Source organism: Leptidea sinapis, chromosome 24 (assembly GCF_905404315.1).
Source record: "Leptidea sinapis chromosome 24, ilLepSina1.1, whole genome shotgun sequence".
NCBI classification, from domain to species: domain Eukaryota; kingdom Metazoa; phylum Arthropoda; class Insecta; order Lepidoptera; family Pieridae; genus Leptidea; species Leptidea sinapis.
In genome coordinates this window covers 5,541,482-5,569,110 of record NC_066288.1, presented here as the reverse complement: position 1 = coordinate 5,569,110, position 27,629 = coordinate 5,541,482, and the positions used below count along the sequence as shown (strand labels likewise).

Below are 27,629 nucleotides of genomic sequence, written 5' to 3'. Positions count from 1 at the left end.
TCACCCAGTCGAAAGTTATGAGGTAACAAACATAAAAAAAATCCGATGAATTGAGAACCTCCTCATTTTTTGGAGTCGGTTAAAAACATAACAAATTGTTTCGATTAGCAAGGACGACATCTCAAGTCAATTTCCTTTTATACAAATATGAGGGTTGAGCAGGTTATCAACCGTAAAGTAGATCCTCTAGATGAAGCCACATCCTGAGAGTTGAACAAAGTATACAAGATTTTATCAACGATACGTCACTCGAACGGTTGCTAAGTTGGAAACAGCGCTCGCACGGAATGCGAGAGGTCGCGGTTTCGAGTCCCGTATCGTTCATAAAAAAATTGTTTTCAGTTTTATTTGTGTATTAAATACCTGGCCACCCTAACGTTGCGGCTGACTTATAGCTGGTCACCATTTCGTTTTCAATTATTTTCATCATTTCCTTTAAAATGACTTAAAATGTTTAAAAAACATACACTTAGTTGTAATTTATATCAGCAAATTTATTATACTAAAATTAATTACCGGTAATTTCGGCCATTTTTATAGGCAATATATCGTTAATACATTGCATACAGGGAATTTGCAAAATATTAGCATTAACATTCAAATAAATGAGTTTTATTAAAAAAGCCTACCAGATACCTGCTTCATCGAGCAGTGAGATCTTGTACAAACAAAGCATAAAAACTTGTCGGCGAGCTAGGTCAATTTTATTTATTGAAGTTGTTTTACAAAATGACTAGTGTTACAGAAGTGTTCGGAAAATATCAACTGATACAGTATATTTTAACATGTATTCCGCATGTATTTTTTGCAGTTAGTAATATTAATTATGTGTTCGTTGCCGGAGATTTGAACTACAGGTAGATTATTATTATTATTAGCTTTTAGGAATTTAATAATTAATAAATATGTATTAATGTCAACAATCAATTACTATTCAGATAACCCTGTGTGTTTTCATTTAAATGCAAAAATGATAAAAGATTAGGCTACATTGGGTTTTATTTTATTATTAACTTTCAAAATTGGTTATTTTAGCTACTATTATACTAGCTAGGATTATTGTCTGATGTTTAAAATGAAACTTCCACGAGCTCGTACCACAGGCAGATAGACAGACAAGGTAATCATGATCTGATAGTCTGATGTATGCGTGACGAGAGCGTTACGAAAGGAAGCTAACGTTACGGGAACGGTGATTTCTTGAATATTTCGTAAATTCCTAAAACTGCCAGTCTTTTTACTCGAGCGGCATGAGGGTGTCCTATTCGCGCGGGGCTTATAGCGTTCTACGTGTCACATATGATAATGCATTTATGAAGCTATTGGGGCTACCGTGGCGTTGTAGTGCTTCTGGAATGTTTTGCTGAGGCATCTATGGATGGTTTCCATGCCATAATGCGCAAAAAGCGGTCTCCATGTTGCAGCGTCTACGTGTAAGCAGTAACAGCATCCTCAAGATGATTCATGACAGAAACACTGGATACAGTTAGCTCTAGGTTTATAAACATAATTAACTAATAATACTAACATAGTTCATAAGAAATATTGTTACTAATATATTTACTACTATATATGGAGATCTCTCTGAATTAAATGAATTAAATAAATAAAAACTTAAATATCACACTCTGTACAAAAAATATAGCAATCAGAGGCACTATTGGATGATCCTAGTGCCTGCGCCGTTGCAGTAGCCGATGTGATACTACAGGGTATGGATATTTTTATACCAAACTCTGTAGTACCCATCGGTGGCAGATGACAGCCCTGGTTCGATGCGTCAGTTAAAGCAGCATCTGACTGCAAAAAACAGGCGTATCGAACTTGGGTTGCGGCGCTGGGCACAAAGGATCCTAACTGCACAGTTCTTAAGAGGAAATACAACCGTGCCTCCAGATTTTTTAAGCGGCAAATCGCCCGTGCAAAGTCAAAACACGTCGTCAAAATAGGCGAGCAGCTTTCCAGGTACCCGACCCGAACACGCAAGTTCTGGTCGTTGTCGAAAGCTGCTCTTGGTAACTTCAGCCAGCCGTCCATGCCGCCGTTGCACATGAGGAATGAGACCCTGGCCCATAAGACAAAAGAGAAAGCCGATCTCTTGTGCACTCTTTTCGCCTCACACTCGACTCTTGACGACAACGGAAAAACACCGCCGACCATCCCGCGGTGTCAGAGCTCTATGCCTGAAGTACAGTTCAGATAGAAAACTGTTAGGCGAGCTCTGTTTTCGTTGGACGTCAGGAAGTCGAGCAATCGTGCTTAGAACGTGTGCCCCTGAGTTGACGCCGGTGCTAACGCGTTTATTCCGGCACTCTTATTCTAAAGGCGTAGTACCTGACTCATGGAAGTCTACCCTTGTCCATCCGATCCAAAAAAAAGGAGACAGTTCGGATCCGGCAAACTACAAGCCTATTGCTATTACCTCCCTGCTCTCCAAAATCATGGAGAGCATAATTAGCTGTCAGCTCTTGGTATACCTAGAGGGTCACCAGTTGATCAACGACCGACAATACGGGTTTCGCCATGGTCGGTCGGCAGGTGATCTTCTGGTATACCTGACACATAGATGGGCTGCGGCTATTGAAAGCAAGGGGGAAGGCCTGGCAGTTAGCCTGGATATAGCCAAGGCCTTTGGTCGTGTATGGCACAAGGCGCTCCTCTCCAAACTTCCATCATTTGGGCTTCCCGAGAGCTTGTGCAAGTGGACCTCCAGCTTCCTCACTGGGCGTAGCATACAGGTCGTTGTCGACGGATATTGCTCGAGCCCGAAGCCCGTGAATGCTGGAGTGCCCCAAGGCTGTGTGCTGTCTCCCACGCTGTTTCTTCTGCATATCAATGATATGTTGGACACCTCCAAAATTCATTGCTATGCAGACGACAGCACTGGTGATGCCATATACACGGGCCATGCAGGTCTCTCTCGGGAAATCGTCGACCAGTGCCGGGAGAAACTTGTGCCTTCTATCGAGTCCTCTCTTGAGAAGGTCGCGGAATGGGGAAAATTGAACCTCGTCCAATTTAAACCCCAGAAGACTCAAGTTTGCGCGTTTACCACTAAAAAAACCCCATTTGTCGTATCACAGCTCTTCGACAACACTTCCCTCAAAGCCTCGCCTAGTATCGGAATACTGGGTCTCGAAATCTCGAGCGATTGCCCATTTCGTGGTCATCTGGAAGGCAAAGCCAAATTGGCTTCAAAGAAACTGGGCGTCATTAATAGAGCACGGTAATACTTCAAGCCGGCCCACATACTAGCGCTCTACAAAGCGCAGGTCCGGCCACACATGGAGTATTGCTGTCATCTCTGGTCTGGCGCACCCCAGTATCAGCTCGATCCATTTGACCGCGTGCAACGCAGAGCAGCTCGAAATGTCGGGGACCCAGTGCTCTGTGAACGGCTGGATCACTTGGCGTTGCGTAGAGACGTCGCTTCATTGTGTGTCTTCTACCGCATTTATCACGGGGAGTGTTCCGAAGAGCTGTTTAACCTGATTCCTGCCGCTGAATTCCACCTTCGCATGACACGCCACAAGTTAGGATATCATCCTCACCATCTGGATGTGTGGCGGTCCTCCACAGTGCGGTTTTCAAGGAGCTTTCTTCCACGTTTGTAGTACGTGCTAATATATATATATAGCTGTGGAATGAGCTTCCTTGTGCGGTGTTTCAGGGACGATACGACATGGGTACCTTCAAAAAAAGCGCGTACACCTTCCTTAAAGGCCAGCAACGCTCCTGTGATTCCTCTGGTGTTGCAAGAGATTGTGGGCGGCGGTGATCACTTAACAACAGGTGACCCGTACGCTCGTTTGTCCTCCTATTCCATAAAAAAAAATATTATGAAATATATTCTCCTCGTATGTTGGATCTGATTCAGAATCTACTGAGATATAATTTTACCAATAGTGATATTTTGGCTACTGTTGTGATTACTGAAGGATAGGTGCGAGAAAAATAAAAAAAAAATCTAAATAAGAATGAGTCAGCTGGCCCCGATGCTATTCGCCCGATGTTAAAATTCACTGTGTGGACGAGATTAGAAAGATTAACATAGAGATAACGGAATGCATTGGCAGTCTTATATAATAACCCCCTTATTCATAATAGTCTGCTTACTTAAAGCATTGCTAATTCTCACTCTTGTCTTCTTCTATTGACCTAAGTCAGAATGAGAAAAAACATTCCTTAGCGGCTGTTTAAAATTAGCGGACCATTATGAATAAGGGGGTGAATCTTTAACCACTGGTGTCTTCCCAGATGAATGATGTTATTGGAACTAGCCCGCACCCTGCGCACCAGGAAGGTTACATCAGTAGAACCAATCTACATGCGCATCCGCAAACATACCCAACGCGCTGCAGCAACGGGCAGTTCCACTAGCACCCTGAATGCATCGTAGTACTGAACACGCAGGGCATTGTACTGTTTCTGCCTGTATATCTACAAAGATGCTCTCTCTCTAGTTCAATAACGAGCAAACTTGCGAGCGATCATGCTTGCCCTAACAGACAATGCCCAGCGGTTCTCTCTCTATATCAACATCATATTTCAGGTCAAATGACCTAGGTATTTAAACTAACACACGCTCATTAACGGAGTAACGTGTAACCTAATGGGTGGTACAGTTGAGGGCAAGGGTTTTTCCTTGGCCTGAAAGACCATGCATTCGCTCTTTTTGAAATTGTACGTTGATCCGTGACTTTTAGGGTAGTTTTCACGAACGCTCAACAGTATTGCTAAGCCACAAACAGAAGCACTCAGCAATACCATGTCATCTGCGTAACTGATGTTATTGAGACTGACACCGTCAGTATGACACCCGACATGAATGGTGCTGAGCGTCTCTACCAGTGCATTTACAAACAATACATTTATATTATCAATTGCTCAGATTTGTTCGATACTCTCTATTATACTGGTACCTACTTAGTTTTTCAGTTTGTTCGTTTTGATAAACTACTTGACAATCTATCACTTGGCTATAAAGATTATTTTTATGACAATAAGGGACGAGACGAGCAGGGCGTTCAGCTCAGATGATAATTGATACGCCATACCCATAACAATGCAGTGCCGCTCAGGATTCTTGAAAAACCCAAAAAATCTGAGCAGCACTACATTTGCGCTCGTCACCTTGAGACATGATATGTTAAGTCTCATTTGCCCAGTAATTTCACTAGCTATGGCGCCCTACAGACCGAAACACAGTAATGTTTACACATTACTGCTTCACGGCAGAAATAGGCACCGTCGTGGTACCCATAATCTAGCCGGCTTCCTGTGCAAAGGAGCCTCCCACTGCAACAATGCTGATTACTATATAAACAATACAATGATTTAATGAAAACTATCATTACGGGGACGTGGACCAAGAATACTGGCATCATTTCCGCGTGGGATAGCTAGGCTGTTTCGATGATCGAAATAGCTTAGCGACAGCTCTTAGGTTTCAAGAAGTCCTATTGAGGCGCGTAGATCGTACTTTGTACATTTTACGCACCTATGGGTCTTATGGTTTCTAAGTGTATCGACACCAACTGGTACAAAGATGTAAGACTAATTGAGATCAAACTGAGACCAGCAAAAGGTGATCCCATCAACCATACCTACTTCAGCTACGAGTGCATATATAGAAAAGTATATGAAGATTACAATTTGAACTATAAATAAGAAACTACACTGGCCTTCAAAAGTAAGTATCACACTTTTATAATTGGGATAACGTTTTAAGTTCACAAGATATACTTTCGAAATAAAAAGGACTCCAAAGAGAATTTAATTTTGTACATAAAAATTTATAGTCGGTAACCTTCTTTTAAGAATTGGCTGAAAAAAAACTTCAAAAACAAAATCATTCCTTTTTCAAAGTGGACGTTTCCGAATTACAATTTTACCATTCACATTTTTCTTTCCGTTTTAAATTTTTTTCAAGATCGATGGGTCTTGTTTTAAAAATTTATGCTAAAAAGCACATAGCATTTATTTATCATGCCTCTTTCAGTTGAAGAATGTGCTTGGATCATGGCTTTTCTGGAACTAGGCATCAGTATGCGTCGCACTGCAAGAATGGTGGGTGTGACGGTACGAACGGTCTAGAAGGTAAAGCGAAGGTACGAAGAGACTGGACACCATCTGAGGAGACCTTGTAATGGCAGACCCAGGTGTACCAGTGCCCGAGAAGATCGTTATATTATTTCCACTGTGTTAAGAAATCGCCACCAAAATGCAGTTGAAGTCCAGCAACAGCTACTTCAGACCCGGAGGTACTAGATTAGTGACAGTACAGTGAGAAGAAGACTTGCTGAAGCAAATTTGAAACCCCGAAGACCAGCGAGTGGCCCAAAACTCGAGAGACAGCATCGAGTAGCGAGACTGCAGATGAGTCTCGATTCTCCCTTTACACTTCTGATGGAAGGCGAAGTGTTTACAGGCGACCTGGTGAGCGATACCTTCAAGCCTGCATCTCAGAAAGAGTCCAATACGGTGGAGGCAGTGTACATGTATGGGCTGGTATATCTTCAGAAGGTCTCACAGAGCTAGTAGCCATAGAAAATGGCACCCTCACTGGGCAAAGATATGCTCAAGAGATTCTCAATGAGTATGCAGGGCCGTAATTAGCAAATATGGGTGATGGATCGATGCTGATGTATGATAATGCCCGGCCACACACGGCTCATATCGTACAAGAGTATATTCAGGAGGTCGGTATCAGCGTGATGGCTTGGCCATCAAGAATTCCTGATCTCAACCCGATTGAACACGCCTGGGATGAGCTTGGGAGGCTAGTCAGAAATCGCAGACCACCACCTACTACCCTCAGGGCACTAAAGCAGGCCCTGGTAGAAGAATCGGAGAATATTCCCCAACATCGGCTCCGAAACCTAGTGTTCAGTATGCCAAACCGGCTTGAAGCTGTAATCAGAGCTCGAGGAGGCAATACCAGTTATTAAAAATGAAATAACCTGTAATACATTTTAATTGAATTTTTTGACACTAAACTAAAAATGTCTTTTTTATTGTTTTATCCTTTTTAAGTTAAAAATGTTACTAATGTATAATTTTAGTTTCTAAGAATTAAAGCCTATAAAATTTGCAACAAAACGTTTTTAATCTATAGTCTCTACCTTCTATAGTTAAGAAAAAATTTAATTTGAAAAGTGTGATACTTACTTTTGCAGGCCAGTGTAGTTAGGAAATTGGCATATAAAAAAGAATGGGTTTTTAAGATTTTTATTGAATAGCAAATACATTTTTCATTTCTCATATTCGGAAAGTAATGTTGTTTTGATCTGATTATTGGGTGCAAAATGCTGCTTCCCTCCATAGAGAGGGTAAAACTCATACAAATTACTTCCCACCTAAGGGCCGGAATGAACTTTAAAAATAGAACTGCTGTCAGCTGTGAAGAGTTTTATGTAATAAAAAACCTATTAAAAAAAATGCTGCGGCCATGTGACTTTCTAAACTAAAATAGTATAAGTAAAATACTTATATAAAATACTTAGGAGTCGTCATGGACGAAAACTTTTAAGCAACATCTTAATACAACAGCGAAAAGAGTCCGCAAGCTGATCTATATTTTTAAGAACTTACGCGCTTCGGCATCTTTAAATCTGCTAAAACCATTTATTTTGCAATCGGTCAATCTGTATTATCTTTTTGTGTCACCGTATGGGGAGGGGCGGCTACTTCACACATGATAGGTACTCTTAGAAAGAGCACAGAAAGCTGTCCTTAAAGTGATTTTTAAAAAACCTATTAGATACCCAACACATAAACTATATAAAGACTTAGAACTTCTTTCTGTCCGAGGTATATTTATCTTGCGTGTTATGACAAGCATGCATAAGGAGGTCATGAATTTGCCTAATTATGAAAACATACTAGATAGCCGTTCGTACAAGATTCCAATACCAATAATAAATACAACATTTGCAAGTAGATTTAGCCCATTCTTACATATATACACAACAAGGTAAATTTAAAATGTTCTATTAAAAATTGCTCGGTCCATCAGCTCAAATTTAAAATACAGAGATAGTTACACACACTCACTTATGCAGAAATGGAAGCTATTCTTAAAGTGATAGCTTAGCATTCATATAATGTTAATACTTTGTAACATGATTAATCAGATACTCACACATACAGAGTGCACTTTTTGACCTTTCGGTTCATATTGTTAACCATAGCATGTAAATTGGTTGCCTACAGGACAGGCTACGCCTAGTGTAGGGACCAAATATAATGTAATATTGTGATAAAGTGTCTGTATATAATAAATAAATAAATAAAATAAACACCCAGTGTCACACTTCTTTGAGCGGAACAAGCAACAATTGCGTAATTGTAACTGCGTAGTGAGTTGCATATTAAAAATTTAAAATTTTTGTAGATCTGCCTATATTTAGACAAATTATACTCAGTGTACTTACTTCAGATTCCCTAAATACGAAATGAACACAAATTATTTATTAATACTAACAATAAAAAAACCGACTCCAAAAAATGAGGAGGTTCTCAATTCATCGGATTTTTTTTTATGTTTGTTACTTCAAAACTTTCGACTGGGTGAACCGATTTTGATAACTCTTTTTTTATTTGAAAGCAAGTAATAATATATAGAAATTTGGTTCAGATCTGACAATGGCATTCATGAGAAAACCATTTTAAATTTGCTATACGTAAAATTTGTTTAACACATGTTTAGACAAATTGTTAGTTAGAGTACTTCATATTCACTAAAAATAATAAAATAGTTAACAAAAAAACAACACTCTCCGGCCGCTGCCGCGGCACGCAACGCTCGGCGCGTGCATTGTTTTAACTGTTCTAACATAACCTTACCTAACCAATTTTTATAAATTGCAGTTGATAGGGCTTTGGTACATGATTATACTGCTACTACTAATCTTATTAAAAGGTAATGTACAGTTTTCAAGAAAATAACGAATAAAAATTGTAACCTCTAAACGGGTAAGACACATAAATAAAACACAGAACACAGGAACATTCACGCAACTACAAAACTAAAATACAAAAGAAAACTACCAAAAATAACAAAAAACTACAAATAACACTTCTATGATAGCCAAAATGCCGAGATACCTGAGATTGATTACTTAGCTCTCTGCATTTCATTTGCCGTCAAATGACGTCGCTCCATGACGTACAGAATATCTAACAATTCAACTTGGTCGCTAACTTTATTTAAATGGTTGGTAAAATTATGAAATCAAGACTTAACGTAGCAATAAAAACGCACTTAAATTCAAACAAATTTCCAACAAACAAAAAACAAAACATAATCTAATTTTTTTTTACAACCAGACAGTATGTCATCAATCACAAAAAAGGTTACATACCTATGCACTTTGAGTGAATAAAGACTTAGAAATTAATTAATATTAATGGTAAATTTGTAATATCATGCATCTTGCTTAGACTTTTTTGATGTGTGTATATTGTTGTACAGTGCAATTGTTTGGTATAAAGTTTACACGTAACATGCATTGTTAATAATAACAGTATTAAAAAGAAATGAAATAGATCAATTATTATATATTATATATATATTATTATATAATTATCGATATTGATTTATTCGATTTCTTTAACTTATATTAATTGGCAACATCAATGTCAAAATACAAATCAACTTCCGTTTGTTGGCGTGTGCGTTTTTCATTTTATTTTTCTCTGTTATTGCTTTTTAACCGAAGACGACAGCTTTCAAAATGGACACCTACGATTTTTCTAACCCAAAGGACCCCGACCGCTTCTGACGACAAATCCAGGACTTGGACTCAATTTCTTGTAATTATGATGACCTCGGCTTTCAACCTGGACCGCGTACTTTGCAGCTCTTAGATTTAATTCCTCGACGATGTGCCTGTGTGACCCCCAAAATAATGCGTACGATGAGAAATAGTAGATTGTTAACCGAGGGTCAAAAGAATCAATTCCCGAGGTATTTAGACGGCTATGGTCCGAGTAGGCATTGATTCTTTTACCCTTGTTAAACACTCTACTTTTCATTTCGAATATGAGGAAAATAAAACTAGTTGTTTATCAAACTTATTTATTGATAATATTTAATAATATTAGTAATACCTTTTTAAAATTAATTGTCAAATTAGGACAATTCGTGAATTCAAAAGTTACATATTTGTTTGGAATGTTTATGCTGTTTGATACATTATGACAAATTTGGCTGTTACAAATTTGCTGTGCTGGATATCTGTAAAAGTAGGAGACTCTGGTATTTCATCAGACGATGGATTCCATGGCGGATACTCCCTGGAAGCTGTCGGCTCGCCACTTCATAAAATCATTGTATGTGTTAATGAATCTTTCTTTTGAGATTTCTGGCAAAAGATTTAGTAACAAAATTTGCCTAGTCTTTAATTGAATCTGGTGGCAACATTTCAGAATCGCTTGAACTCATTTTTAATATTCAAATCATAGCATAATAGGCATAATAGATTAACACCTATTTTTTCTGAATTTCGTCACAGATACATAAGATTAGATTAAGAAGAGTAGTATCCCGCCAATCGAGATTTTATTCGACTTGAAAAAGGAGGAGGTTCTCAATTCGTCGGTATGTTTTTGTTATGTTTGTTACCTCTGAACTTTCGACTGGGTGAACCGATTAGGATAATTCTTTTTTTATTTGAAAGCTGGTGCTTCCTATGTGGTCCCAGTGGAATCCATAAGAAAACTATAAAAGTCTTAAATTTGTCATAAGCATTTGCGTGACAAATTTAAGAATTGCTTAATAGTGCGGCACCGATTTCGATCATTGTTTTTTTATTGGAAAGGATATTTATTATACTTCAAAGTTGTTTTGGTGAGATATTGGTTAGGTTCTGATTATAGGATCCATGACAAAGTAACGGAAGTCTTAAATCCTTAGGAGCAAATTAACGATATTTGGCCGAATCTTTTTTTTATCCGCATATTCGAGTCATCTACCGTAACGTCGTTATGGTCCAGTAATTTTCGTAGTCGAATATAATCAATGGAACTCCGTAATGACTTGCAGTAAGGGTGCGATCTGTAGCAGGATTTCTGTCTTACGAGTATCTAATCAAATTGCAATGCGCTTACGTTCATTGCTGCATTGCAAAATTTTGTAGATCTACCTATATTTAGACAAATTATTAGTTAATGTACTTACCTCAGATTCACTAAAACCCAAATTAGACAAATTATTAATGAAAAAATCATAAAAAATTTAACAAAAAAACAACCGACTTCAAAAACACTATTCCAAAAGAATAGATTTAATATGCGCTAAAAAGTATAAAAATAATTGCGTATTTTATTATATAATATATTATTTAATTCTAGTTACGATTATTGTTATTGTTAATTTTTATTTTTAGTTTATTATTGTTTGTTTAATTGTTAATTTATTTTTTATTTTTAAATCTTTGAGGGAGGCCTTTGTCAACAGCGGAGGACATCTTCCGGCTGATGATGATGATGATGAAAACATGATGGTTCAACCTTAAACTACACACATCAAAAAAGTCTAAGCAACATCCATGATATTACAAATTTACCATTTATATTAATTAATTTAAGTCTTTATTCACTCAAAGTATGTAAACCTTTTTGTTATTGATGACATGTATTATTATGATGTGACTACATGACTATCAAACGCTTGCTGGCTTCGGAACGACGAAACGAACGAAGACGAAACAGTACTTATCACATTTTATAACACTGGGCTTGAATGTAAGAATGTAGACAAAAACAAATTTATTCAAAACGCATAATCGGTTTTCTTTTGTGTAATTTCACTGTTATCATTAAAGGCAGGCATTCTCAAACTGTTTTGGGCAAAAGATCTAAATGAACTCAGCTATTAATATTTTTTTATATTCATTTAGCTATGTACTCAGTAAGGCGATACAGTTTTTCACCATCAAGCCTAAGCCTGCAACTTTGGGGCAAATTGGGTCTCATATGGAGTACTGTTAGAATAAATCGAGATTTAGAGGCCTGGTGGATTTAGAGGCATAGCAGGCGTGCCAAATGTTAGCAATAGATTGATGATAGTTCGAAAAGTACACTCATTAGGCATTACGATAGTAGTTTCGCTATAGTCTTTGTTACGTACAAAAAATATTAGAAACATAGTTAAAATGCCATGTCGCTCGGATGTTAAAATCAAAAGTTAATATGAAGCAAGGGCGGATTTCGTATCACCGGTCAGTATTTTAATTTAAAACAAAACACTAAATTAATAATAAAATATTAGGTCCATTTATCTAAATCATCATTAAGAACCCGTCCATTACGTTCACTAATAATACATTAATCGGTCAAATTTGCTTACATACAGACATACATCACACGCAATGAATATCACACAAACGGAAACGCTCAAACAATTATATTATGATTCACAACTGATCTGAGTGCCTCGATCTTGGCCGTGTTTGGTTCTTGAGTTGGATGTGCTAGGGATTTACACTACATAATATCGAAATAATTAATTATTAGTCGGCAGTGCTCATTTATGTCTCCAGGATATTCGGACTAAGTTACATTATTGCATTTGGACCAGTAGGTACAATCTACTTCTTCATAACTATAAAAAAAAATATTAAATTTTAAAAATATATTAATAAAATAGAACTAAATATAATTCCATTTGCAAAAAAACGGGAACCCAAAACATTTCCGTACAACTATGAAAATTTTAAACAAAAGAGGTTTTATTGTGCATTACTACGTGTTAATAAGTATTGGCAAATAAAAAATAGTTCCAAATTCGTTTAGTTATTTAAAAATATTCTATTCGATTCCAGCGTTTGCTCGCAGTTTGTGTTTAGTTGTAATGTGCTATAACTACATAGTACAAAGTTTGTGTTTAATTGTAATGTACTATAACTACATAGTACAAAACAATGTCCTCCGCCGGGTCGCTCTGTCTGTTCGCGAATATAATAGATAGCGTAGTTCTCGAGGACAGTTTTAATATTTAATTTGGTAAGTTTTCGTATGCATTTTTGTATAAATTAGTAATATATTTTGTTGGAGGTGTCGGAAAAAATTGGCCGTCTGAAAGCTTTCAACGAAAACGCTGTCTAATTCCTATGAGATATAATAAAATAATGTATGTAAAACAATTTATTAATTTTATAAATACCTAGTCTTGCCTTAAATACTGAAATAATGACGAAAAAAACAATCTTTTGCAAATAACATACTTTTACAGTGTTTTTAATACATAAATATAAAACAATTTAAAATATAAAAAGATTATTCGAGACAATGGAGTCCTCCATTTTCTGCAATATAGTCTTTTAAAGGTTGAAACCAGTTATCAATAGACGCACGCACTCTTTCCATGGGAAAATTTTAAGTTAATAATAAATTAAAGTTTATAAAAAGAGTGTACTTTCTGTACGGTATGTTTTCACCATTTTATTATTATTGCAAAGTTCTACTTAATATTTGGATTGGTTGGTATATTACATAGTTGTAATTAATGTAAAAGTATTTGTTTAAGTTCGAATTTTGCATCATAATAATAACATAATCCGACGCTGCAGCCGGGGTTATCTCTTCAATAGGGAATTATTCAACAGTTAGTAGCACGGTTACGAACTTTTGAATGTAAGTTTAGTTTTGATATCTTTCCACCTTTTTACTACGAACTGTTTCTGCAGTGATGATTGTCAACTTACTAGTTAGAGAGTTAGGATTGGGAACTCCTTATTAGTTAGTAGCAAGGACGCGAAACATTGTATATAAATTTAATTTCGTTTCTAAAATAATGATATTAAGTGTGAATTCCACCAATCTTCACAAAAAAAAATCACTTCGACACGTGCTTCGCCTCTACACGAAGCATCGATTTTGAATTGGTTTGTCAATTGAACCTTATATTACGGTAAGATTAATTTATATTAATAGATGTTTCTAAAATGTTACTGCGGACACTTTTAGCTAGTGGTAACTTTTGTATGAAATATTAACCTAATAAAAAAGCTAATAAAAATGTTTCGTTTATTTTATCCTAACTTTTGTGACAACCCTACCAAAATAGGTTATAATTATGCCTACTCTTAAAAAGCTTACTCTCTGTACAGTTTATTTACTCATGTGATATATCGAAGCAAAAAATAAAAATTTTAAGAAACATATTTTCAGTATAACACACCAATTATCTGCATTTTGCAAAAAAAAATCTGGAACTTTGGCTGTTCAAAACAAACCTAATCTTAAATTGTAGAAGTAAAGATTTTGACCCCAATATTTTTATTAAACTTTGGGAAACCCTGATTCAAGGACATAAAATTATATGGGTTCTTGTCGGCAAGCGAAGCCAATTGTGTTATTTATTTTACAAAATGAGTAGTGTTACAGAAGTGTTCGGAAAGTATCAAATAATACAATATATTTTAACATGTATTCCGCATGTATTTTTTGCAGTTAGTAATATTAATTACGTGTTCGTTGCCGGAGATTTGAACTACAGGTAGATATATCTAAATTATTATCAGCAACATATTATTATTAGCTACTAGTTGACCCGACAGACGTTGTTCTGTATATAATAAATAAAATAATGTTTTTTATTAATTTGTCAATAATAAATCATAACATCAAGAATTATTTCGTAAAATATGCTCCCTGTTGTTGTAATGAGATTGTTTCACAGCAGAACTGTCAAACCGTGTGTCAATAAATTCTCTCATAGAAAATATGTCCATATAAAATAAATATCGGACGACGGGGGACACATCAAAGGAAAAACAAAATTGTTGTTTTTATTTAATTCTGAACAATTTCATATTTATTCACCTTTTAAACCTTCCCTGACTAACGAACGGCAATTCATTTTTATATATATAGATTACGAATGCAGTATCTATTAATATTAAATCATTAATAAGAATTCAAAAATCCACAAATATCAGGAATCAATTACCTACTGGCGGCAGTTGTCACGAATCGCACCGTCATAATAACTTAAAATAGTTTAAAAAACTGAAAAACGCGCTTTTTATAGAAAACCAAACTAAAAAATAGAAAATATTTTTTATAATAAATTTAAATTAAGTATAGTGTTAAAAAATTGTTTTTTTTTATGAAAATAAGGGACGAGACGAGCAGGACGTTCGGCTGATGGTAATCGATACGCCCTGCCCATTACAATGCAGTGCCGCTTAGGATTATTGAAAAGCCCAAAAATTCTGAGCGGCACTACAACTGCGCTCGATGAACCTCAATATAATTTTTAAAGACCTATCCCCTATAGACACGTATGGGTTGGTGAGTTTCAGTTTTAAGTATGGGGAAACCCCGAAATTTATTGTTTTTTTTTTTTTCTATTTTTGTGTGAAAATATTATATATATAATAAAATATTATATTATATTAATATGCCGTTCACAGAATACATCTATTTACCAAGTTTCAACAGTATAGTTCTTATAGTTTAAGAAAAAAGTTGCTGTGACATACACGGGCCGACAAACAGAAATGACGAATTCAAATTCAAATATTTTTATTCAAAATAGGATTTAAAATCACTTATTGAACGGGAATCTATATGGGTTCAGTTTTTTGCCATTTGGCTACGGAACCCTAATACCACCCCTAACGGGTGTACGTTAAGGGCTGCCAACGGTTTTAAATGAGCTTCATTAGATTTGTTAAATAATGTATATTTATTTCAGATGTCGCGTTGATGAATGTGAAGAAAATATCCCAGAATATACAGCACTGTGGTGGCCAGCTACCAGCACAGATAGGTGTTTGAAACCCATTTCAAACAGGACGATACCACTCCCATATTGCACTAATGCGAGTTTTACAAACTCCCATGAGTTGTGTACTGAATGGATCTATGAAAGCAGAGATACTATCATAGCCGAGGTTAGCTTTTAACACTACTACAATACTTTACTTTTCTTGGTGTGAAAGGGGTTGCTCGGTTGGGTTTACAGGAGGTTATTTTTTTATGAGTAGCAGCTATTATGCTGTGTGATCCCGATAGCTAGCAAATGAGCTGCGTACTCGAGCCCAATTATCTACGAATACAACGTTTATTCTTTTTATTCTTTGTCAAAGAGGGGCAACAGAAAATTTTTCAAAACCACCAAGCAAAGCGGATTTAAGTATTTATTTTATTTGGAAAAAAATGGTCACGTATGTCGTTTACAAGTTTGAGTAGATAACGAGTTTTACGGTTAATGTTCTAGCGTAATATTTCGGAACGTTCAGGTCGTATTAATTGATGCGACATTATTGTTCATATCTGTGTATTTGTAAGGAGTGATAGCAGATTAGACGCTGCAGAGAGATTTGTAATGAATCCATAGTGCTTGGGGATAAATAATACACTATGTTAGAATTGCGCATATTTGTTTAAATAATGGGCCTGCTCATTAGCAAGGTCTAGAGATTTGAGTAGTTTCTTGTATTCATCGCGTCTGGTATTATACTAGAGTTTTATTGAGCTCCCCATTCTCAATACTTGGGCTGGTAGAGGATGAAAAAATTGTGGATTGAATATAACCTGAGAAGAGATGTCAAATTTCTTCTCCTGTGTCTGCCGATTGATTTTTATAAGAAAGACGGCAGGGCAGAATGTTAGAATTGCTTTTTATGGATTTTGTGAAAGACCAGATAAATTTTGGATTTTTTGTTATTGATTCTTCGCATCTTTCGATAAAGTTTTTATAACATTGATCTTTTTAGAATTGCGCTCTTTTAAGGAGAATAGAAAATGTTTCTTAATCAGATACTTTACCATAAATGCATATTGTATTTCTGAAGAAATTTAATTTTTTCTATAAGGACCTTTGGAGAGGAATTGATAATCAGCCACAGATTTGCTGTAAAAATATTTAGTTGTGATTTGAGGAATCGAATTCTGGTCTTCGCTGTAGAAATTAACAGAATATAAATGTATTTTATACGTGGCAATGCTATTTTTGTGAATAAGAATAAGAAAACACATTAAAACACATATCTGCCATCTTTCATATAAAAATAAATTTCACTAGTGTTTCATAGAGTCTTAAACGTAATTATTGTGTGTTGATTTAGTTTCTTATACAGTAGATAGAGAAGTTTCAAGCGGTAAAAACAGTTTGCAATTGTTGTATTAATGTGCTTCTCAAACCGAAGATACTCATCAAATATTATGCCTTAGTTATGTGCTTCCTTCACCCTGTCTAACAAAACGCCATTAATAGAACTGTTTTTTTACTTTCTTTGGAGTGCCTATTAGTATATATTTTATTTTGTCGGCATTGAGAACCAGGGTGTTTAGCTCTGACCATTTGAATATATGCGATTGAGATCGCTGTTTATTTTTAAGTAAAGCATCAGATGTCTCATTGGGATTAAATGAATAGTATAATTGTACATCATCAGCGTACAGATGATATTTGCATTATTTATTGTTTTTGATTAAATCCGCAGTGTACAGATTGAATAGTATTGGTCCCAATATAGATCCCTGTGGGATTCCTCTATTAACAGATCTGCATTGAGAGAATATCGTTTCACCATCGTCCCCGTTAACAATTGCAACAGTTTCAGTACGATTACCAAGGTAACTAGTAAACCACTGCACCGTTTTCTAAAACCATAATAAATCAGTTTTGTTTACAGTAGTGGCATATTTATAGTGTCGAAAGCCCATGAATAATCCAATAATAACAAAACTGTAACCATGCCACAATCTTAAGTACATAATATAATATTATCTACTACAACCAACATACCGGTGATATCCTCGGTATCACCGGTAAGAAGTTTACTTTTCCTCCACTGCTTCTTGAAGTAGCAAAACCTCATCTTGTTACAGTGCAGGTAAGTTCGGCCTTATTCTTAGAAATTTTAGCCAAAGGAGGTTTTTCACAAGTTCCTTTCTCCTGATTTCATTATTCCCTTGGGATTCTGGAAGCAAGAATAGTAACACATCATCAGTGATTTTAACGTTTTCTTTTTTGTGTTCTATATATAAATATATAAGACCCTCGATGTTTTGGCTGCGTCTATTTCCTAACGAATTAGACCAATTACGTTCAGCAATACATGGTATCTTACCCCTGCATGCGGCTTGCTTTAGAGATCTAAATGTTCTGCTGCACTTTACTTTCTTCCTCCTTTCCTGCAAAGATCTTATTCTTTCACCTAGGCAAAAGTGACATGCGAGGATGGTCCAAAACTTTATCTACACTTACAGCAAATAGAGTGCTGAGATATAAAGCGTGCAAGAGGGGTATAAGTAAAAGCAGTGGTTTTAACCATAAACCCTCGTTAGAGTACGTATAGAGAGGAGAGTAAGTATTCATGAGGTTTTTTTTTAAATCATCCAAGCCTTATTACTTTAATAGTTTTTGTAAACGATCGATATATTCTTATAACAGTTGTAGAGTAGTTGTAGTAATGGTTTTAACGAGAATCATGCAGCATGTACTAAGCAAAAGTCATAAAACCAGATTAATGATGGTAATTAACTACCTCATTATTAGATTTTCAAAGACTACGATACATTGTGGACATGAATTAGTTACTTTGTGAATTGAAAAAGATTCCTTTGTTCCGTCCTTCGTCTACGGTAGAAACTTATTGCAAGAGTAAATATAATTTTATTGGATTTTCAGCTGGATTTAGCTTGTCAACCAATAAAAACTGGTATGATTGGTGTAGTGCACAATATTGCTACTGCTATATCTATGCTCGCAGCTGGGTGGATAGCTGATCAGTAAGTACCTAATATACTATTCTACTTTATTACATTTTCCCTTTGAGAGTATAATATAACCATTCAAGTTTACATACTGAAACGGAACAATACTAAATAGGTTGGCAGATAATATAACGAAATTTCCAACGGTCATGAAACACTTCACTGACTTTAAGTCACCATTCGCATTAACTTTAATTACTTTATAGTACTTATTTCAACAATTCACGCATTCTTATTATCTTTATATATACAAATGTATATCAAACACCACTTAATTCTCGGAGTGAATTTATTTAGGCACCCTTTATTATTACTAAACAATGGGTCGGATAAAGTCTAAGGGAGCGCGAGTTTTCCAGAGTAATTCTAAACAATTATTATTTCTATAAAATTAACAAAACTTATTAATTAGTTACATTTCTTAGAAACATTACCTATTACACCTAATAATAGGCAAACACAGCGTGGAATTATTTAACTTATTAACGTAGAATTCTAGATATAACGTAGGTAGGTTTACACTGAAATACTGAAGTAGGTTATAATTTAGATTTAAGTTTAAGTTTTACAAGTAAATTTCTAAAATTTAAATAAAGCCCTAAAAGTACCTATGTTTTATTTTTTGCTCAACCTGATAATGACATTATTAAAACCAATGTTAGTTCTAGAGAATCCAACTGCAAATGGTTTATCCACAACCTTCCAGACCGAGAAACTCCAAAATTGATGTCACTTAAAATTTGAGAGCAGTCTACAAGTCCTGTTACTATCCTCTAAAGGAACAATTACTGGTCGTTGATCCACCGCCTGTCTTCCAATGAAATCATTTTAAATTCTACTATTATTTTTTATAAGAACCGAGATCGATATTAAAGAAAAAAGAGAAATCATTTTTGCACATATACACCTCGCTGAAGTTTTCACCTTGTTCTTCTATCGGTTTTAGGCTCACGCCTTTTTTTAAATTATATTATTTGGCTTAACCACATTCTATTATTGCAGGATCGGTCGCAAAAAAGCACTTACCATATGCTCAACTTGCATTATATTTGGAACTTTTAAAACACTAACATCTTCGTATAGTTTCTATTTGTTAATGGAGCTCTTGGAAGCGATCACCAATGGCGGTGTTGTAACCTCAGGTTTAGTTTTAAGTAAGACATATTTACGATCAATAAATTAACAATAATCTCTATAATCCGCTCGACTTTTATTACCTTATCTTTTACTTTTATAGTTTTTTTTTTTTGGATATTGAATATTGCTTTATTGAGGCTTACTTCTGATTTATTTCTTTTTCAGTGATTGAAATTGGAGGAAAATCTAAAAGAGTTTTATCGGGGGTTCTGTTTGCATGTTCTTGTTATATTGGAGAAATATTATATGCTTTAACAGCAATGTTTGTTCCGAATTGGAAAACTTTAATATTAATAACATATTCACCGTCCATTCTGTTCTTATCATACTTTTTCATGCTAAAGGAAACCTTACGATGGTTGATAGTCAATGAAAAAATAGATGATGCTAAGGAAACTGTGAAATCAATAATAAAAATGAATAAATTAGAGATGAATATAAACGTCGTTGATAAAATGGATTTAAAAAGCCTTAAAGAACTAATTGATGTTGAATCCTATGAACAAAAAGAGGGCTTAGGAAAAGCATTCAATTCACGTGAGATAATGAAAAGATTTTTAGTAGCATCATGCTGTAGGTTTACTGTATGCTTCGTTTACTATGGATTAACAGTAAACTCAGTTATGTTACCTGGTAATAAATATGTTAATTTTCTCTTGACATCGTTAATGTCATTCCCGGGCGATATCTTGTGTCTAATTTTGATGAATCGCTTTGGAAGGAAAATGCCACTTATCTTCTCCTTTGCATTATGTGCAGTGGCATGTCTTTGTTTCGGATTTATCCCGTCGTGTAAGTATTTATTGTCACCTTATTGTTTTGCATTTTTAAAGCAGTTTTTAGGTTTATATTGTACGTAATTATAATATTTATAAAAAACATGGCCCTCCCCTGTTAGTTTGAATACAGAAGCTCAATCTTGCTCAACGAGCTGTGAAGAGACGAATGCTCGGAGTTTTTCTGCGCGACAAAATCCATAATGAGAAACAGCTTATCGCAGTGGAACTAATTTCACCGACACAGTGCAAGAATTAGTAAGTTGGAGTGGCAATGGGCTGGTCATATCGCTCTCAGCACTAATAGAAGGTATAGGACGTTCTCGAGGGACGACGAAAGCTAGGAAGACAAACATGGTGCGGCCTCCCACAAGACGGTTTGGTGATAAAACCGGAACTTATGCTGCCGATTAAAAAAATATTTGTGTTGCTAATCTACTATATGACGGTTTCCTGCCCATCATCAGCTATTAAACATACATACAAGATACACTGTTGAACGAGCATTGACAACCGAATTAATTGGTATTGTGTCCGAATTTTTCAACTTTATCACAGCAAAAGACGAGCTTTCAATAAAGTTTCCGTTTATTACTGCTAGCCGCAAAAAAAAAAACAAAAACTGGTTATGTGAAAGAGCAGTAATTCCAATTCTTAACTAACCAAAAACTATGTAACGAAACTGGTAATGTTGTTAGAAAACTCATAAGCAATATCTGACGTGACGATACTCGCAGGAAAGTTCAAGGTGTGTTCTTTCCATTCCAAGAATTCTAATGGTAACAATCAATGTACATTCGAGTTTCTACGATATCAAGGTTCAATTTATTTTGGACTCGCCATGACAATCAACAACTGGCCAATCCATGAAACTTTCTCTCATTAATTATTATACATAGCATGTCGGCAAACCATTAACTTTGTTCTTTCTTGCACATCATAGAATAGTATATTTCACGAGTGCGGAAAGCCTGTCATTGCAAAGAGTTCCGACAAATGTGTACCCGAGCCGAGACGCAGCCGAAGGTGAAGGTTGACAGTCGGAACAAGTTGCAATGACGGGTCCGCACGTGTACTGAACAACTATTTTTTATACAGTTGCGAAAAAATGAAGCAATTTAGTAGAATAATAAAAACACAATAATCTCCGAACCTTGAAAGCAGAGATTTTTTTGTTTTCTTCACACATTCTGGGTAGGCAAAGGGCAAAACTATGCCCATACAACCAAGTCTTCAGTCCATTTTTTTTGTTGATATAAAATGAAAATTAAATTTAATGAGATGAAATCAAATGAAACCTAACCTAACTCATTGAATCAAATCATTAAATCTGATATTGAAACAAATTCGTAACTTCTTTTTAGAAATATTTGTATGAATCATAAAAACTTCTATTAATTTTTTTTTGTAAAAACTTCGTGGTTACTTTTTTTCTTTTTAATAGACATTATTTTGACAGTTGGGAAAGAGAACGCACGAGTTCGAAAAAGGTAAAGAAATAGCTCGAGTATGTTATCACATCCCGAACGCTATACGTCCCTGCAAAACGCCACTTTTTGAGCAACTGTATTAAAAAAACTTTACCCTAAAGCTACCCTGGGCCGGCAACGACGCTCCAGTGAAAAAAAAAACCAAAAATATGTCCTTTACAAGGCTTCAATGAAAAGAGCTGCGTGGACCAATTTCATTCAATAGCTTAACATTAATTATTGATTCTAAGGAGGTGCGAAATGAACGGGTTCAGCTAGTTATATAGGCTACACTAAAAGTATCGGGAATGGAATATTTCCACTGTTCCTGTCATATTAAAATCTTTTTAATCGAATACCATGTATTTATTTAAAAAAAGATTCTCGGTCCTGTCACAAGGTCTTGTCAAACTTGTTTAATCGTTGAGAAAATGGAATTGACTCGAGAAAATTCTAGAGTGATGATTTATTATGACTTTCAAAGTGGCTTAACACAAAAACAGTGTGTTGACCGGATGATTTCTGCATTTGGTAATGAAGCCCCATCCAAAATCACAATTTATCGCTGGTTTGCTGAATTTCAATGTGGACGTGTCAAGCTCAGTGATGACCCCCGTCAAGGTCGTCCAAAAACTGCAATCACAAAAGAAAACGTTGATGCTGTGCGTAAGCTGATTGAGGAAGATCGACATGTGACATATCGCGAAATTCCGGCAACTTTAGACATTGGCATGAGTCAAATATAAATAATCTTGCATGAACAATTAGGTGTAAAAAAGTTGTTTTCCCGATGAATACCGCATTTGCTCTGTGAAGAGCAAAGAGCGGCTCGCGTTACTTGGTGCGTCAGAACTCTCGAAACATTCCACGCAGGATACTCAAATGCTGTATACAACATCGTATCAGGTGACGAATCCTGGATATACCCGAAACAAAAAACCAGTCACGAGTTTGGGTGTTTGAAAATGAGTTAAAGCCAACAAAAATTGTTCGTTCACGGAGTGTTGCAAAAAAAATGGTGGCCACGTTTGTCTCCAAAACCGGCCATGTTGCGACTATTCCTCTTGAGGGACAAAGAAAGGTTAATGCAGAATGGTATGCTAGCATTTGTTTGCCACAGTTCATTATTGAACTCCGTAAAGAGAACTGCAACCACCGCATCATTCTCCATCACGACAATGCGAGTTCTCACACCGCGCACAGAACAAAAGAGTTTTTAGAGCAAGAAAACATAGAATAATGAGACCATCCGCTGTACAGCACCGACCTAAGCCCTAATGATTTCTATACTTTCCCTAAAATAAAGATTAAATTGCGTGGTCAGAGATTTTAATCACCTGAAGAAGCTGTGGACGCTTACAAAACGGCCATTTTGGAGACCCCAACTTAAATGGAATGGTTGCTTCAATGATTGGTTCCATCGTATGGAAAAATGTGTCAAATTTCGCAGAGAATACTTCGAAAAGCAATAAATACATTTTTAAATAGTAATGTTGTGTCACTTCCTTGATCCCCGAAATTTTCAGTGCCGCCCTCGTATATACCTAAATTACACTCTACATTACTTCTTATTATTCAAAATCTTTCAACAGGCCAAATATTTCACCGATATATTTTAATCATGAAATTTATCAACAGATAACAGCTGGCTCAAACTAACATTCTTCTTATTATCGAAGATATTAATAACAATATGCTACACTGGTCTCGTGATTTATGTTATGGAGTTGTTTCCAACTAGTGTGAGAGGCTCTATGCTTGGCCTCAGTGTGGTATTGGGTTCAGTTGGAACTATATTGGCGCCCTTAACTCCTGCATTAGTAAGTACATATTAAATATACTTATTTACTACTTTTATTATTCAAACAAAACAAATCTTCTAACTAGAGACCGGATTATATGATACAAAAAATGCCCAAAATATGCATGCAAATATGCAAGTAAAATAGTTAAAATATGCACGAAAATCGATAAAAAGGGCCAAAATTTGCATGCAATTAAACAGAAAAAAATAAAAAGTCGTATTTTTAAGTGTTTTATTTTTATTTTATATAGGTTTATACTGGCAATCGTATTTGTGAAAAAAAACTTTTGCAAGAAATACCTACTTAGGTAACAACGAAATTTAAGATTTACCTTTAAAAATATGTACCTACTACTAAGTACCTACTTTTCTAAATGTTCTGTAGATAAATTGTGTCTACGATCGCTTAATATTTTTTTGTAAGCGTTCTACGTGCAATGTCTGGGCTTACTATGATAAGTTTCGAACGATGAGCGAGATCGAGCGAAATAAGAAATTTTAGAAAAAGAAAATATGCATATTTTTTTTTTCTAAAATATCCAACTACCGCTGACCGTACTAAATATGCAAAAGCATATGCAATATGCATTTGCATATAATCCGGTCTCTATTTATAACTACATTTACAATACTATGACTAGATAAAATTAAAACTATGATTACGTGGAAATGTGCCAAGAATACTGGCAGCATTTCCGCGTCGGATAGCTAGGCTGATCCGTTGACCGAAATAGCTGCCAGCGCTTGGGTTTCCAGTAGCCTTATTGAGGCGCGAAGATAGTATTTTGAACATTCTCCGCGCCTCTGGGCCCCACGGGCCAAGTGCCTCGTCACCAAACGGCACAAAGATGTATGACTCACTGAGACCAACATATTTGCGACGCTTGCTGTCTTCGGCAGTCGAAGCAGCAGCCCCAGCACCAACTGACGTAACTTGGACATGAGAAGGAGCCAGAGTGTGGACACAAGTCGCGTCCCAAAATATACTTATAGATTTAAAATTCATGGATTTTTAAAATTTTGAACTGACATGAATTTAAAAAAAATATGTACTATAAAAATTTTATTTGTACCAAAACGAACGATGTGAGACTATACATTTTGGTTCAAACTAAATTTGTATATTTCATCCAATAATATATAAATTTTTTATCTACAGGGATGGTTAAATTTTTGGAGTAGGTATTTGGATTTAAGATAGTTCTGTTTATCTTAAGATTCGTACCAGTTCTTTCTTGTCTGCTATCGAGAGAATCAGTATTCTAGGATGGCTATTGAGACTTATCAACAATCAATCCTGATTTGACAAGACACAAATTTTCTTTTATAAAAAAAAATATTTAAAGATTCAGCATATTTATCGAATTTATTCTACACGATTTTCTGTTATATATGAATATTGCCATTTTAAATTTCTCTAAATAAAAAAAAAATCAAAGAAGTTCAGTTAAGTTACGTTTCATTTAAACAGACTAGATGCGAACGTTACTTATTGAATACACTTACTAATATACGTTTGTGAATTTGATTGATAGCGAACAGTCATAACATTGTATCGGTCGCTAATATTATACACAGCGTCAGTCTTTGACTTAAATCCCTTGAGCAATACAAGATACCATAATTTTATGACAATTTCATTATTTAGAAAATGTTAATCACCACATAATATTATAAAACAATGTCCTCCACCGCGTCTGTCTGTCTGTCTGTTCGCGATAAACTCAAAAACTACTGCACCAATTGTCATGATGTTTTCACCAATGGATAGCGAGGTTCTCGTGGAAGGTTTTAGTATGTAATTTGTTATTATATGTCTCGATTATGCAAAATTATAAATGCTTAAATCCATTCAGAGATTCGTTGCCAAGGTTTCGCAAAAATGTAAAAAATATATTGTAAATAAATAATTAATGTGTTTTATTGATTTGTTTAGTACCTATATCTTAACGTGTTTAGTAGATTTTGTTAATTTCTTAATTTCATTACATCATAGAATGGTTGTTTGATAACTTATACTAATTTTATATATATCTATTTCACACATATTTTAGCATGCGGTATTCACTTTAAAAGGTAAAAATGCATTTAGTAATAAGACATTTGTAGCTTAGTATAATTATAAATGTTATATTGTAATTACCGCTGGTGAATTTACATAAATAAATAAATTTCTGATCTCTTCTTCTTATTTCAGGCCACAGTATATCCGGTATTACCTGCGGTGTGTTTCGCTACATCTTCATTTATATCAAGCATACTATTACTACTGACTCCAGAGACTGCCAACAGACGGTTACTAGATACGATCGAACAGTTAGATAGTTCGGTAACACCGACTAATAAAACATCTGTGGGGACTGTGAATACCGCTTTTATACTGTCATAATGTGGACTGGATGCTGCAAGAAAACTAGAATTATGTATCACCTATAAGTAAATAAGTCAAATTTTAGAGTTTAAAATAAAGGAAAATATTTATACTTGTTGTATAAAGAAAAATCAAAATCCTATATTCATTATTAAGTATATGTATACAACGTTCAGTTGATGGTAATTGAAACGCCCTGCCCATTACAATAAAGTGCAGCTCAGTATTCTTGAAAAATCCCAAAATTCTAAGCGGCGCTGCAATTGCGCTCATCTCCTTGAGACGTAGGATGTTAAGCCTCGTTTGCCAAGTAAATTCACTAGCTACGGCGCCCTTCTGATCGAAATACTACGATAGTAATGATTACACTTTACTGCTTCATGGCAGAAATAGGCGCTGTTGTGGTACCCATAATCTCCCACTGCTTCCTACTTCTACTTATTGTAGCAATTTACAATTAAGCCTTATATATGTAGGTCTCAGAAACTTATTCCTATAACCTATTTCTGCCGTGAAGCAGTAATGTGTAAGCATTACTGTGTTTCGGTCTGAAGGGCGCCGTTGCTAGTGAAATTACTGGGCAAATGAGACTTAACATCTTATGTCTCAAGGTGACGAGCGCAGTTGTAGTGCCGCTCAGATTTTTTGGGTTTTTCAAGAATTCTGAGCGGCATTGCATTGTAATGGGTAGGGCGCATCAATTACCATCAGCTGAACGTCCTGCTCGCCTCGTCCCTATTATCATTAAACCTTATCTACGTTTTGGGGGATGAAACTTTATTTTGCTTTTAACTTGGAATCTGGGAAAACCTGGCTATTTACTATCATTTAAACACATTTTACATGCTTGTTTTTGGAATGCAGTTCTTTTTATTGCGCCTTCACTCGGTAATTCCTACTGATACAAATTCGTCACAGAAATGAAAAAAAAAAAACAGTCACTTAAGGACAAGAAACTGACGAACAACTGAGCTGGTACGTCGACAACTCATAGAATAAAAGTTTTATAATGCAATTATAATTAAAAGTTCCCGGGTTCGAATCCCGGTAGGTGCAGAGATTTATATGATGAATTTAGATGTTTGTTTCCGAGTCATGGATGTTTATATGTATTTATGTATGTTTAAGTAAGTATATTGTGTTAAATATATCGTTATCTTATTGGGCATGATAATTTGTGTAAAAGTAAAAATGTGTCATTTAACGTCATGATTTCATGATTCACATTAATTCCTCTATTTTAAATGTAAAATACGGCTCTCGTGATTTTAAATTAAAAAGTTTCGTTACAAGTTAAACCACAAACAAAAATATTTATTTTATAGATCATTTCTTTT

At 35.4% G+C, this 27,629-nt stretch overlaps 2 protein-coding genes across 4 annotated transcripts in view; both read left to right on the top strand.

The window, feature by feature from the left end:
* Window positions 1-27,629, top strand: part of LOC126971614 (solute carrier family 22 member 3-like) — a 69,466-nt gene that overhangs the window by 21,953 nt on the left and 19,884 nt on the right. The gene's annotated exons all lie outside the window — the stretch shown is intronic.
* On the top strand, window positions 723-26,388 carry LOC126971602 (organic cation transporter protein-like). Of its 3 annotated transcripts, none has more exons than XM_050817945.1 (7): window positions 723-857; window positions 15,707-15,905; window positions 18,650-18,750; window positions 19,738-19,889; window positions 20,038-20,664; window positions 23,756-23,937; window positions 26,119-26,388. In XM_050817945.1, exons 1-7 carry the CDS (start codon window positions 730-732, stop codon window positions 26,308-26,310), a joined length of 1,581 nt encoding a protein of 526 aa, XP_050673902.1. In that variant the 5' UTR covers window positions 723-729; the 3' UTR covers window positions 26,311-26,388. The 3 variants fall into 3 exon arrangements, with proteins under 3 accessions (XP_050673902.1, XP_050673903.1, XP_050673901.1); XM_050817946.1 differs by lacking the exon at window positions 723-857 and adding an exon at window positions 10,265-10,335; XM_050817944.1 differs by lacking the exon at window positions 723-857 and adding an exon at window positions 14,370-14,503.

Bases quoted from the DNA above. Each gene is read 5' to 3' on its own strand.
- LOC126971602 (XM_050817945.1), top strand. From the start codon at position 730: ATGACTAGTGTTACAGAAGTGTTCGGAAAATATCAACTGATACAGTAT. The intron at 19,890-20,037 runs GTAAGACATATT...TTTCTTTTTCAG, and splicing joins AACCTCAGGTTTAGTTTTAA to TGATTGAAATTGGAGGAAAA. The intron at 23,938-26,118 runs GTAAGTACATAT...TTCTTATTTCAG, and splicing joins CGCCCTTAACTCCTGCATTA to GCCACAGTATATCCGGTATT.